This window comes from Gymnogyps californianus, chromosome 4, assembly GCF_018139145.2.
Source record: "Gymnogyps californianus isolate 813 chromosome 4, ASM1813914v2, whole genome shotgun sequence".
Lineage (NCBI taxonomy): Eukaryota > Metazoa > Chordata > Aves > Accipitriformes > Cathartidae > Gymnogyps > Gymnogyps californianus.
Window position 1 is genome coordinate 40,864,720 of NC_059474.1, and position 13,358 is coordinate 40,878,077.

At 37.1% G+C, this 13,358-nt stretch overlaps 1 protein-coding gene across 1 annotated transcript in view; it reads left to right on the top strand.

The window, feature by feature from the left end:
* Positions 1 to 274: 274 nt before the first annotated feature.
* GLRA3 (glycine receptor alpha 3) overlaps positions 275 to 13,358 on the top strand; it is a 93,804-nt gene continuing 80,720 nt past the window's right edge. The window contains exon 1 of the mRNA XM_050896116.1: positions 275 to 393. Coding sequence (XP_050752073.1) covers positions 275 to 393 — 119 coding nt within the window. The remainder of the gene's footprint in view (positions 394 to 13,358) is intronic.

Here is a 13,358-nt window from a genome sequence, read left to right on the forward strand (position 1 = left end):
TGGCAGGACCCGGGGGCAGGCGGGCGGGGAGGTGGGCTCCCGCCGCCGCCGCGGCTGGGCGCCGACCGCCGCGGCTGGGATTAGGCTCCCGCCCGGCTGCGATGCGGAGCGGCGGGGCCGGCGCGGCGGGGCCCAGCGGGAGGGCGCGGGGCGCCGCCGGGCACTAGGCGGGCGGCGGGCGCGGAGCCGCCGGAGCTCTCCAGGGTGCTGGGGCGCCGCCGCCCTCGCCCGCGCCGCGCCGCGCCGCGCCGCGCCGCGCCGCCGAGCCCCGCCGATGCCTCCGACGCGACCGCTCCAGGGCTCCGCGGCGCCTCCGAGCAGCATGGCCCGGATTAGGTACCTCCGCGCGGCTGTCTCGGGATTTTATCTGTGGGAAGCCGCGGTACTGCTCAGGTGAGTTGTTTTCTTGGGGGAAGCAAAGGTCCCGCCGCCGGTTGTCTCGGGCGGCTGAGATGCCTGGGACTCGCGCAGAGAGTGGCCGCCGTCACTGCCTTTCCTCGCCGCTAGCGCCCGGCTACCTTCGGCAGCCAGGCTCTGGGCACGGAAACTAAATGCGTGGGGTCCACGCTGCGCGGGTGACTTTGTAACATTGCATTGCCTCGAATTTGGTTTCGCATTTTGCAAGCTGGAGGCTGTGCGTTTCCTTCACCTGTTCACAGTTAGGGTTTCCCTGTTTGATCTGTGAATTTTGTCACTGTTTTTAGCAGGAAATGTAACAATAATGATCTTGAAAATTCTTCAGGTGCAAAGTGTCTATGTGTAAAAGTTACAGAAGATAATCTGAGTTGGGAATATATGGACCTATTTATTACTATCAGTTCTTTCCAGTAAAAGGAAAATCAGGGATTGCGTTAGGTCGGAGAAGTCTTATACAGAAACAGAAAAAATGATAGCTGAGTGAACACAGGATATGGTCTACAGAATTTCCCTCAAGAGGGAAAGCGTTTGCTGTACCACTGGCAGTCTAGGATTTGTATTACGAAAGGTAGCAACATATCCATAAATTATGACCTGAGTAGAAGACTGAGGTTCATACGGCTCTTTCTACTTTCTGTCCAGCACACTTTTTCTAGCTTAAGTAATGTTGTGGTATCAATGCAAGCGTTTTTTTAATACATAGCTCTGGCAGTGTGGTGATAGCAGGCTAAAATAAACTTGAGTCCTCTGTTGAAAGGTGAGGGAAAACTTAAAAAGAAAAATCAGACATGTAAAGAACCAAACTTCAATGTCATCATGTATTCACTGCTGGTGCAAAGTTAGCCATGCTTGTTATCAAGAAACATTCTAGCTCTGTATCACAATAAACAGACTATGGCATGTAACATGACAATGCCAGACTATGTTAAGAATCACATTGTTACTTGACAAAGATAAAAAAGGAAACTTAAATTTGAAAAGTGGTTCTCCAGAGACAGTTTGGGGATTATACATGTAAGGGATTTATAACCACAAAGTTAAAACAGTAGCATGTAGTGCCCCACAATGATGGCACACTTCACAGGTGCTCATAGGTTCATAGCAAATCTTCCCTTTTTGAAGTTAGTTTAATGACCTGTTTTGTATCAACTTATGTAATGTAAATAGTTTATAATGGGATTTTATTGTAATTGTGCCAAAAGAAAGAGATTTTAAGAAACTAGGTCACATGGTATGGGATTAATTGACACTGGGAGGAAAGAGTAAATGCACTTATATCACAGTTTAAATTTTCCAGTTGCATTGAGTATTTAATGTTCAGAGTAGACGAACAAACACCTGTGTAGTGTAGCCAAAACAAGCAGTACTGTGCTATTATTATTCTATTTCAGTGTACTTATAGAACTTATTTTTCCTCTGCATATTATTTAAATGCCATCCTACTGTTGAATGATTCATCCTTTATTTTAATGATATAAAAGCACATATTATATTCCAAGGGGAAAAAAAGGTGAAAAAGTCAGTTTTGGAAAGCAGACATGTATTTTGCATGACATAATTCTGGACTAACATTTAATTGTTTCAAAATGTATATGGGCATCTTATTTTGCATAAATTTAAATCATTCTGTTCAATGTCCAAATAACTGTTATATTGCAATAGTCTTCTGCTCTTAAATTGTCATTTTATCACAATGAACATGGTTACTATGCACAAGGACTATATAGTCTGAGAAAGACTTCAGAAAGCTGCTCAGAATCTATGTATATCTTTGATACATATCTCAACATAGAGACTGGTAACTGGTGGTGACTTTAGGTCTAGCAATAATACCTGAGAAACCTGAGTCAGTTCGAGACACGCAGGAGTCTTCTCTATGCTTTAAAATGGAAAAAGTGTAAAAAAAAAAAAAAGGTTAAAATATTAAAACCTGTAAAATTCCCAAGCTTCCTGGAGCCATTAATTCTAGTTCTTTTCCAAGTTAAGCCTTGTGAAATGATTTCCGTTAGAGCAAAGGGAACAGGGAATAGTAGGGTGCTGCTTCCACTCTCCGTAAGACACACAGACTCCAGCCTTAGCACCTATATAACTCCCTCAGTGAGAACATGGATGTGCTATGAATTTCTAGGAACAACCAAACCTTAAGTGTTTTACTTGCTCAGACATTAGGGGAAAAAAAATGTATCTCCCCTTACATCGTGAAACATTAAAACTTTTCTGCCTTTCATTAACAAGCAGTCAAGGCTGTGTGAGAAGACTGAATGAACCTAACAGGAAAAACTTTCAATTCTTGTCCAACAGCCCTGAGGCTGTTTAAAGTGATTGTTTAAATGATACGCCTGTGAAGATAGATGTTTAGTTTTATTTTCAGTACAGGTCAAATGAAAACAAAAAGGATTTTTTTCAGTATAAAGTTACAGGCTTGCTACTTTAATGAGCAAAGTCTCAGGACTGGCATGCTTCACAAGAGGCAACTGCACCTGATTTTTTTTTTTTTAAATAATTAATTTGTCATCCCACAGCTAAAGGCTCTTCAAATTGAAATGACTGAAGCAAGATGTATATTGGTCATTGTAGGATCTAATTATTAATTTGATTTCTGAAAGACATTGTAGAGAGAATAAAATATTGTTAATAGTCTTTCATAATATTGTGCATGTTTGTACTACTATGGCTTAGATGAGTAACATACTTATTGATAATATATTAATAGATTTTAGACATGAAAAACAAGGGTTTAAGCACGTAGCCCTCTATTATGTTTTCAGTGATGTATGTGAGGACTGGGAGAAAAGCTATAATCAGACCCAAAATAAAAAAATTATTATTTATTAATGACTGCCAGGCCAAGCCCCAGTGTGATATTAAGAAGAGGGTAGAGATGTAAAAATGAGGGTAAAAGCTAGGGAAAATAATTTAATGGAGCCCCAAAATAACTGTAATTCACTACCGAAGAAGGAAAATAAACACTTCTGTGATACGATTTAAAGTTATAATAATCTCTCAGACTGAGTATTCCTCTGAGTTTTCATTAAAGTAGTAGTGTTAACAAAAATTGCTCTGGATTTGCCTGGATTCCAAGAGGTCATGCTGAAAGCAAGATTATGTTTATAGAGTCAACATGAAGATCATATTTGTGAGTCAAACGGTTTTATGACAGCTCTCAAACTTGCATGGGCATCAGCACAGGTCTATTAGAACTACACTGTCAGGGACTTGCCAGGGACTCTGCTTTCTCCTTAAAGAGTATAGTATAGGTATTTTATATGTAGACCTGTGTATGGGGAAAGCACAGGATGAAAAGGTAGGTGGCACTGTGGAAATGCAAAATAGATTCTCCCTATATGATATTTCTTTAGTTATCCATAATAGCATAGACCAAGAATCATGCTACGATTAGGTTATTGCCTCTTTTCTTCTTCTATTCACCGCCCCATTGGCCTTATATTGAAGGAAACAGTATCACAGAGACAGCTAATGGCACTTAGAGACCAGATTCTTGTGGAAAAAACCTCCATGCAACCTAACTCTGGGGCATGTCTGAGCTCACAGTTAACTGATTTTGAAATTATTCCTGCATTGCATTGCAAATTGATTTCAGATGAATAGCTTTAAGAAGCAGAAGTCAATATCCTTTAAGCCAGCATTAGTTCCTCCAAATAATGAAAGAGAAAGAAACAACAGCTAAAAAATTTTAAATCTGACATATCATCACAAACATCTTTGAAAATAAAGACGTTCTAATGAGACTTCAGTAGCTTATTAATATGTTAAGAATTATACCTACAAAACTATTCAAGAAATAAAAGTGTCTGTTAAAATCAGGGTGTGAATAAAATAGTGTGTGAAAGAAAATGTAGTAATTCAAGATGAGAGAACTGAGGCACAGCACCTTTCCTCGGCAGCCCAGACTCAATTTGTAAAGATAGTTTCTGTGGGAGAAATCTGGTGACAGACTCCAGGTCCTAATGAAAAAGATTTGATATGTCTCAGGGAGCAGCAAGGGGAGGGAAGGTGAGCTGGGAGTTCAGACTCACAGCAAGGCAGGCAGGAGCAGGATCCTACCAACAAAGTCTGCAGTCCCACAGCACCTGTGCAAGAGCAGAAAGATCGAGTCCAAACAACAGTTCAGATTGACGGGCAAAGTTGGTAGTGATGAGGCAAGGTCCAAGGTCAAGCCAAAAAGTCAGGTCAGCAGATCAGGCGCAGGGTCAGAAACAGGAAGGTAGAAGGCTGGGTGAAGGTATACTTGCACAGTAGCTCACGCAGAGACCAAGAGCATCTCCCCAGTACTCCAGGGCTGGGGGGGAAGGGAAAAAAAAAAGAAACAAACAAAGAAAAAAGAAAAAAACAGCTCCTGAGAGAAGAGGGGTGAACCTCTGCTGAGGTTTCTACAGCTTTTTATCAAATAGCTGTGCTTCAAAGCTGGGCTGCTGCATTATCAGAGCTGGCACTGAGCCCAGGTAGCCAAACTCCTGGGATGAAGGAATTGTGCTCAGGGTCCTTATAAAATGTTAGGAGGAGAACATCGGGGTTCCCTTGCAGGATGTACCCATGGGCAAGCATTGTACTTTCCAAAACTCAGACAAAAAGGAAGTGGGTTTTTTTGTGACCAAGAATATGTAATTCAAATTCTCTTGTATTTCAGCTATACCAGTGAAAACACTGAAATCCCTTTGAACAAAATAGTTTTGTCACTAGTATGAATTTGTTCAGAACTTTTACTATCCACTTTTTATTTCTATAAAAAAAAATTATTTTTGTAAGTGACTACCATGTTAATAATTTTGAGAATGATGTGTAGATTTTTGAATTTATAATGTTATAAACTGTAAGAAAATTAAAGAACAAAGAAATTTCAATTAAAACCATGAATCTTTCAACTCTTACTGTGCTAGTGACATTTTCTTTCTTTTCAACCTCTCCTAATTCATTCCTAGCCAATTGATGCTAACAACTGAAAGCAAGTAATATTGTGAGATAAGTGCTGTGCTTCTGTATGATGAAAAATGTAATAGCTCTTCTATCAGATTAGTCTTGTTCAGATATCCTAGGAATCATGGCAATTAGAGAAAATGAAAATTTTTATAAGATTAGAGCTTCTTATTTTAACAGATTTAGAATACAAGCTTCAAATGACCTTACTGAGTATTATGTAATAATACCTATAGGGAATTATTCCTGTAAATCAGCTTTTCTCAAATAATGAACAATGAAAAGTCCTTCTGTGTGGTGTTGCGTCTTCTCCTTTTTAGTGCTTTTCCTACTGATCTTCATGATATTTATTGGAAGAATCAGTAATAGGAGATAGGAACTAAAAAGGAGTAGCTTTACTTTCACTGATGTGTAAGCATTGTGAACAGATCGAGTAAAAGGCACCTTTTTGAGGATATCAACTACTAGCAGAAAGGGAACATCTCAGAGAGCAGGAAAAGACACAGCTAGAAACTATGTGTAACAAGAATGCAGGACCAAACCAGAAGAATGAGAAGAGCATCAGGAAGCAGAACAGTCTGCACAGTAAAGTCAAGAGAAAAGAAGGCGAGAATCTTTGAGACTACTTTTTTCTAGCACAGACTATAATCCATTATTTTTTATGGCTTCTAAATCAATATGATCCTTCCTGACTGATGTCTTTAGATGCTGTGTCAATACAAATGCTAAGTAATGAGAGTAAAAAGAAAGAATGAAGGAAAAAAGTACAAAAATAGACAGCATGTAGTTATAAAAGTATAAAAGAATGCATTTTATTATTACTCTTCCAGTCAGCTAATTAGTTGCTCCAACATTATTCAACAGCAAACAGGGTAATAATACTTGGTCTACATTGCAGTGGACTTTCTACATAATGAACACTTCCTATATAATTTTCCTATACTACATACCACCCTGTTATTCCTCTGGACCTACCACAGATGTACAAAATGAGCAGGAAGAGCAGGGAGAGTCAGGACTATTTCCAGGTAGGAACTTCCCTAAGGAAGATCAGTCCTCTTCAATATTGTTATTACCGAAGTTTCCATTTGGTGACACGAAACGTTAGCAAAATGCACTTTCCAAGAGAAACAGTTTGAGACCACAGAAAATGTAGAAAAGTTCAAGAAGACTCTGGCGTGAGATAGTCATGTGGTCACTGATGGGGCTGTTGAAATAGCGGAGCTGCACAAGTAGCGGGGCTACTAATACAAATCAATGGTTTTGGAAAAAGCAAGCCAGCAGATTATCCTGAGACTGTTTCAGTGAAACAATAAAGTGAGTAGAAAGCAAACACAGGAGTACTAAATTACCTCAGACTGTGAGGCTGAGTTAATAGCTATTAACCTGTATGTGATTCTTACAGCTAAAACTAATTTAGGAAGGTTATCATAAGCAAAATCAGTCCAGCTATGACATTTAAAAAAGCAAACTCATTTTTCTCCTGTTCCTGATTAAAATTCAAGCTGCAATTACAACTACATACCCTACTTTCTTAATGTTTTGTCCTTTGTTGCATTCCATCTTTGATATAAAATATATATAAAAATACCTTTGATATAAAAAAAATAATATTGGAATATGCTACCTATCTCACCACTGCCCAAGGCTTCACATACTATGTACAGTTTGCATAAGACTCCACTATGTCTAGAATTTATCTCCAGTTTCTTATAAAATACATTTTTCTCTCTTTCAGAATTTTGAAAGGTAAAACATGAGCCTAATGTAATCCTAAATAGCATCTCTGAGGTTCTGCAAGTACCAGAATATATCATTTCCAAGATGACTTTCTATGAAATTGGCTGTTTATAAATTTGTATATTTTTTACCAACAATTAACTTTAATTAACTTTAATTTCACAACGGACCACTCAGCAGAAATGCCTAGTAAATACAATTATACCAGCATGGTTCTTCAGAAGGTTAGGTTTTTTTTAAATTATTATTACTTTACATCGTAGTGGGTGACTGCAGACCTTAGGGACTTTTTTGTGAAAAGTTGGCTTATAATGTTCTGGGATACAGTGGGACACAATTATTAAAAAGATCCTGAGTTTTTGTCCTGCTAAGACTTTTAGTTTCATAAAGTTTTCAAAACTGCACTGTCATCTGTTAGATTCAGTAAAGCACAGGAGTGTCCATGCTCCGGGCGTATGTAGGCTAAGACATATTCATCTGCAGGGACCAACTAAACTTCTAGTTTTGAGAGCAACGTATCTGCTGGCTAAGAGTGCCCTACTAGATAAATAGAATAAATGTCACAAAGTGGTAACTGGCTGGCAAAAGTAGGGTAAAACTTTTCATTTTTTGAAGGGAAAAATAAACATTTTGAAATCAGTCATGACTAAAGCACTGACTTCACACAGCTAAATTATGACTGACTACAGTATTCTAAGGTAAATGTTAATTCTGTGCCTAAGCATTTATATAATGCCTCCATGAAGGGATGCACATCTGAGCGGTGTTTTCCCTGATGCTCTCAGGTCAGATCCATTACCTCTGACTCAGCAGTATTAGAACTAAAATCAAAGTGGGCAGATTTCAGCATCATGTCTGGACTACATGCCATAAAAGACTTTTTTTGAAATCCATAGTGGTTTTTTTTGTTGCTTTATTCTATCAGAAAGAATGCTTTATGCAAAAATTTTTTTTTTCTTCAAAAAAAAGGAAGCGGATTTATCAGACTTTGCAAGATTTATCAGAGTTTGCTTTAACTTTTAATTTGCAAGAGTTAAAGTAAAATAAACCATCTTCTGTTTTTCTTTAGTTCTTGCGCACTAAAGATTGGATACTCAATTGTTTTGAACATATTGCAATTTTTTACTACACAAAGTGAATATGAAATGCACCCACTTGAGACAGTAATCCATGATTACAAGAAGTGCAATACTGTAGAGAACTGGAATTAAAAATGCTATTTGCAAGCAGTTTCTCCATATATGCATTCAAATTTTGCCTCCAAAACTTATCCCAGAATTCTAACACTGTGCAAATGAACTCTAAGAATGTATCTATCTCCTTACCTATTTTTGTTGTTCCTGTACACAGATCTTTGGATGTAAGAGTACTCAAATTTTCATCTGTAATCAAAATGTGAGCACAAATGCACTTCTTCAGATTCCCAAAGTGATGGTTAACAGAATGCCCTTTCTCATCCTTTTTAACAGTGATGACTCCTTCAGGAGATGAAGTGTCTTGCACATAATAAAGGCTGGAACAGTGTTTGGGGGGTGTCCTCAATGCCTTCACAATCGCCCAGGGAAGGGGAAGGGGTGCTCTACCTTGTGAAGCCCCCCGCCCGGCCCTCATAGGATGTGCGGGGGGCAGTGGGGGATCGGCACAGGTCATGATCTTTCCTTCACCCAGCATATTTCCACTTGTTTATACAAAGCTTGGAAGACTCAGATGATAATTAAGGGGGTGCTGGACACATGGCATAAGCACCACTAGTATAGCAAAGACAAAATATGTATCTGAGGGGAAGCTTAAACACCACTTTCTGTGTGTGAAAGAGAATGTATATAGTGGACCAAGATAATTTTTGTGGAAACATGAAAAGCTAGCAGCACTGTTTTTTAACCTTCACATTATTTTCTCTGACTTACTCAGTAAGGAATATGCTTCAGTGCATGCATTAGGAATACTGGGTTCTGTCATTATGTGGCATGAATCCTGCCACTCTCATCATCACCCTGAAGCTCAACCCTGATGTTCCTTAAAGAAAGTCTTATACTGAATTATTATAGTGTTGATTCTGGATAGAATTAATAAAAAAAAGAAAAAATTACTTAATCCATGTATCTCATGTAAATTAACACAGCTGGTTGAACATCACAATTCCTGTCTCATAGAAAATTCCAAAGCTCTGAAAAGATTTTATTGCTTTTTCAATGCATAGAAGGAAGTTTAAGTTGCAGAAAGCAGGAAAAAACCTCTGTCGTTTCTGTGGGGGAGATGTTCAGAGAAGGTTTTGAAAATTAGAACCCGAGACCCCACCTTCAGTTCCCATCAACATTAGAAAACTGATCGTGGCTGACAGAATAGAAAGGACACTGGACAATAGTCCACCCAAGCCTACCAGCATTTCATTAAAACAACACTGAAACAGATATGTTTCTGTAAAACTCTATTTCAAGAAATCAGTATTTTTCCAACTAGAAATATTTTGTCTTAATTGAAAATTCTTAATCAATAGTAACAACACAGTATCTACACTATAATTAGCTGACTAATCAAAATAAACAATTTCATGAGAAGTGTTTTGGGAAAGAACTTTATATAGCACTGAGTTATATTTACTGGTAAGTTTTGACTTGTCTGGGCTGTAGTCCTGCTTGTTGAAATACTTTATTTTAAGGTGAGTAACTCTTCAGGCTATATTCAGCTTTTCTCTATCTGAACTTATATCTTATCAAACCTATTTTGGAGAAAAAGTCTCACCTTCTGAACAGCCATCTGACATGCTCACTGAAGATACAGGACAACACTGTTGTACCGATACAAGCAGAACTTCCCTAAGGCAAATGGAATAGTGTTTAATTGAACTGTGCTCCGGTCTTCACAAACTCTGGGTTTTTAATTCAAAATAAAATTTTTATCTAGTTTTGATAAACCTCAACCATCTCATTCTATTATAAGATTCTCTGTGAAGATTTTTATGAATAGTAAAAGAATTGTTTGAGAAGAAACATATCAAAGAACCCCACTTTTCAGTTTCAGTTATGGTTTTCAACTCATGAAAGTGGATTTTTAAAGCAAAACAAGGCAAAGGAGGAACAGAAGACTTATGACATTCTAAATGGTCATTAATTATGATTATGATAAATACTTTTTTTCTACAGATGCACACTTCGGTGGACACTGTTCCTGTTTATATTGAGTGAGAGTACAGCAACCTAGTGGATGTAAAGTAAGCTGATGGGGCAATGCCACAACAATAGTAAAAAATCTAGGCGGTGAATTAGAACTAGAAAACACAGTAATATGCAGCCCTACAATTTAAAGGACATTTTGGGATGCATTCAAAATACAGGATCAACCAAGGAGCTATAATCTGTAGAATTCTGTTTTCGGTATTCAGAGGTTGCTCCTAGATTTGGGAAGAGTTTGCATTGGAAAACAATAGTTTGCCGTTTTAGCCAGGCAAAAGTCTCATTTTAATTAATTCTCCTTTCAATCTAGTGTTGCCTCATTGACATCAGTTGAATTACTATTCATCATGGTGGTGAAAGACACTGGTCAGTTCCTGCTCAAGTTCAATTGGTTAGAGGAATCATTCATTAATCACAAAAATAAATGTAATTGTTCAGCTATGACATGCTTTTATAGAAGGACATCTGGTGTTACAAAAGATAATATTCTGAAATTATTTTACTTGGTCATTTTGCAATCTATCCATTACTCCAATAACTCTTCTCCATTATTCATTTAATACACAGATTAGTCTTTATAGTGAGATAGTAATGCAAGTTCAGACTACTATAAATTAGTGATTTACAGTTTCTATTTTCAAAGATATTCTGTTCATTTTAGCCAAGTATTATCTCTCTAAAAAAAACCTCAAAACAGTTAGTTGAATTTTGGGAAGATCTGACTATCTTTAATTCAAAGTTAAAGTTGTCAAAAACTTAACCCATGCAGTAGGTCTTTGGAAAAGTGAGAGATTTGTCAGAATTTGAATATTTGAAACATCCTCTTCTCCTTGTATAGCTGTCTGAGTCAGTTTTTTCCCCAAAAATATAGGTTGAGTAAATTAAGAAACAGCAAGAAACTAAGACCTGAGTTTAGAACATTTATAAAAATAAGGTATACAATAGGTACAAAAGACTACTAGGGAAGTAGGTGCTTCTGGGAAAACAATGAACAAATACTCGGATTAGAGTCATAATTCATAAAACATCTTAAGAAAATTCACATGCTGCATGGCTGAAATTGGCAACAATAAACTTGTCTTAAACAAGAAAGCAATATTAGAGGGACAACCTGTAGTTTATTGAATCCATATCTTAAGCTAGAAAGCCATGCTCATAGGATTATGAAGAATGCTGACAAATTAGTTTTCTTCCATTACCCTACGAGATAATTTTTTTTTTTTTTTTCCAAAGAGGGGTAGTAAAGCATTGTGGTTATATATATGTACCAAGTCACAAACAAAAACAAGTATATACAAATTTAGCCTCATCTAGAATGTAAAGCCCTCTGACCTGTAGAATGGTGATCAGGTCAGAGTGACTTCATCAGAAGACTTAAAACCCCATTATTCTCTATTTTTTCTCTCTGTTAAGAAAAGCTGAAACACTCCACAGCAATCCAAGGCTTTTTTAAACTGTAGTACATAAAGTAAACAAGCTATAAACATTATACCATTTTACTTCCATGACAAACAGGACTGGAGGAAAACTGTAGGGCTGGAGGAATTCTCAACTGTATTAATAAAAAGGAAAAAAATATGACACCATAAAGGTATCAGGAACATCATAACAATGTGCTTGTAACCATTGCCTAACCTACAAAAAGCATTAAAATGCAATGTTATTTCAGTCACTGAAACAGAAAAACAAAATTTTTCCAAATCTGAAAGAAAAGACATTTTTAATAGTTGCATTGAAATGCAATCCTGTATATTTTTCACATAGTTTTCATTTCTAACCACTAAAATAATAAAGAATGGATAATTAGTGGTCTTAAAGTGGAAATGTGTTGTTTGTTGCACATAAAAATTGTTACTTTGGCTAAAAATGTGTCCTGATGGAACTCTACTTACCTCTGCAGCATTATATCGAAAAATTAATCTGACCATTTGAACTTATTCAAAATAAGAGGATAAAAGAGCAACTAGAAAAATCTAAAACTGTGAAAAATCAGTAGAAAATTTAATCTGTCACAGAAAATATTTAAAATTCTCCTGAGGATTTTTCATAGAAAATACCTCTTTAAAATCTTGGTCATACAATGCTTCTGCTCTTGTTAGTTGAAGTGACAGTCTTTGGCAAACGTGAGTTAAGAGTTCTGTGCTTCTCTCTGATCTGATAAAATTATAATTATCTAAAACATTGCAGGATATGAAAATCTGAATTTTCATTGCATTAGGAACTGACAAGTTCATGACCTACAACAAATAAAAGAAATTTCATCTTTAATTAGCAAGCAACACATTATTGTCGGTTTTAACAGAAATAATAGGAAAATCATCTGGAATCTCAGTCTTTTTTGAGACATTGCAAACTTCTTTCTCCTTCATTTACCATCTTTGGGTTTAGTACATGTCACACTCTTCCACTACTCTTTCACCATTGGAAACTCATTTTTCTTTTTTTGTTTTTTTTGGTCCTTCAGAATGAAATTATTTTATTTGCCAATAAAGCTCAAGTAGAATTATTTTCGTGCTGGAATAGAAAGGAGTTGGAAGGAAATTATCTCCTTGCATTAACCTTGAACTGTAGAAGAAGGTAATGTTACCTAATTCAGGCATCTAAACTAGGAGTTCAGTTACCCTGGGTTCACAATGTAGATAATGTAAAGAGATTGAGTCTTCCAAAAGATAATTCAGAGAAGGAGCTGAATTTTGAGTCTTGTTTTGCTCCTCAGAAGAAACTCTTTCTGTGTGAGCTAGAATGGGACAGCAGTGACAGCTGATTCTGTATGGCACTTTCAGGACTGAATCCATCCAGCTGTGATCCCCTGACACAGCTCCTGGCTTTCCAGAATGGCCCTGGCTTTTCATGAATCAATATTGCTGATGAACGGCCTCCAATAAGAGAAGTCTATTTATCTTCTGATTTCTGTGAAAGATTTTAATTTTCAGTAGAGTGAAGAGATTGTCTTAAAATTTTAAAATATATTTGCTTTAAATATATTTGTCCCCCCTTCTGAGGTCCCAGTCCACAATATTTGCCTCATCTGCAAGGCTTTCAAAAGTTAAAATTGTTTATTGAAATAAAAAACAGTGAATTGCATTTCTTTTC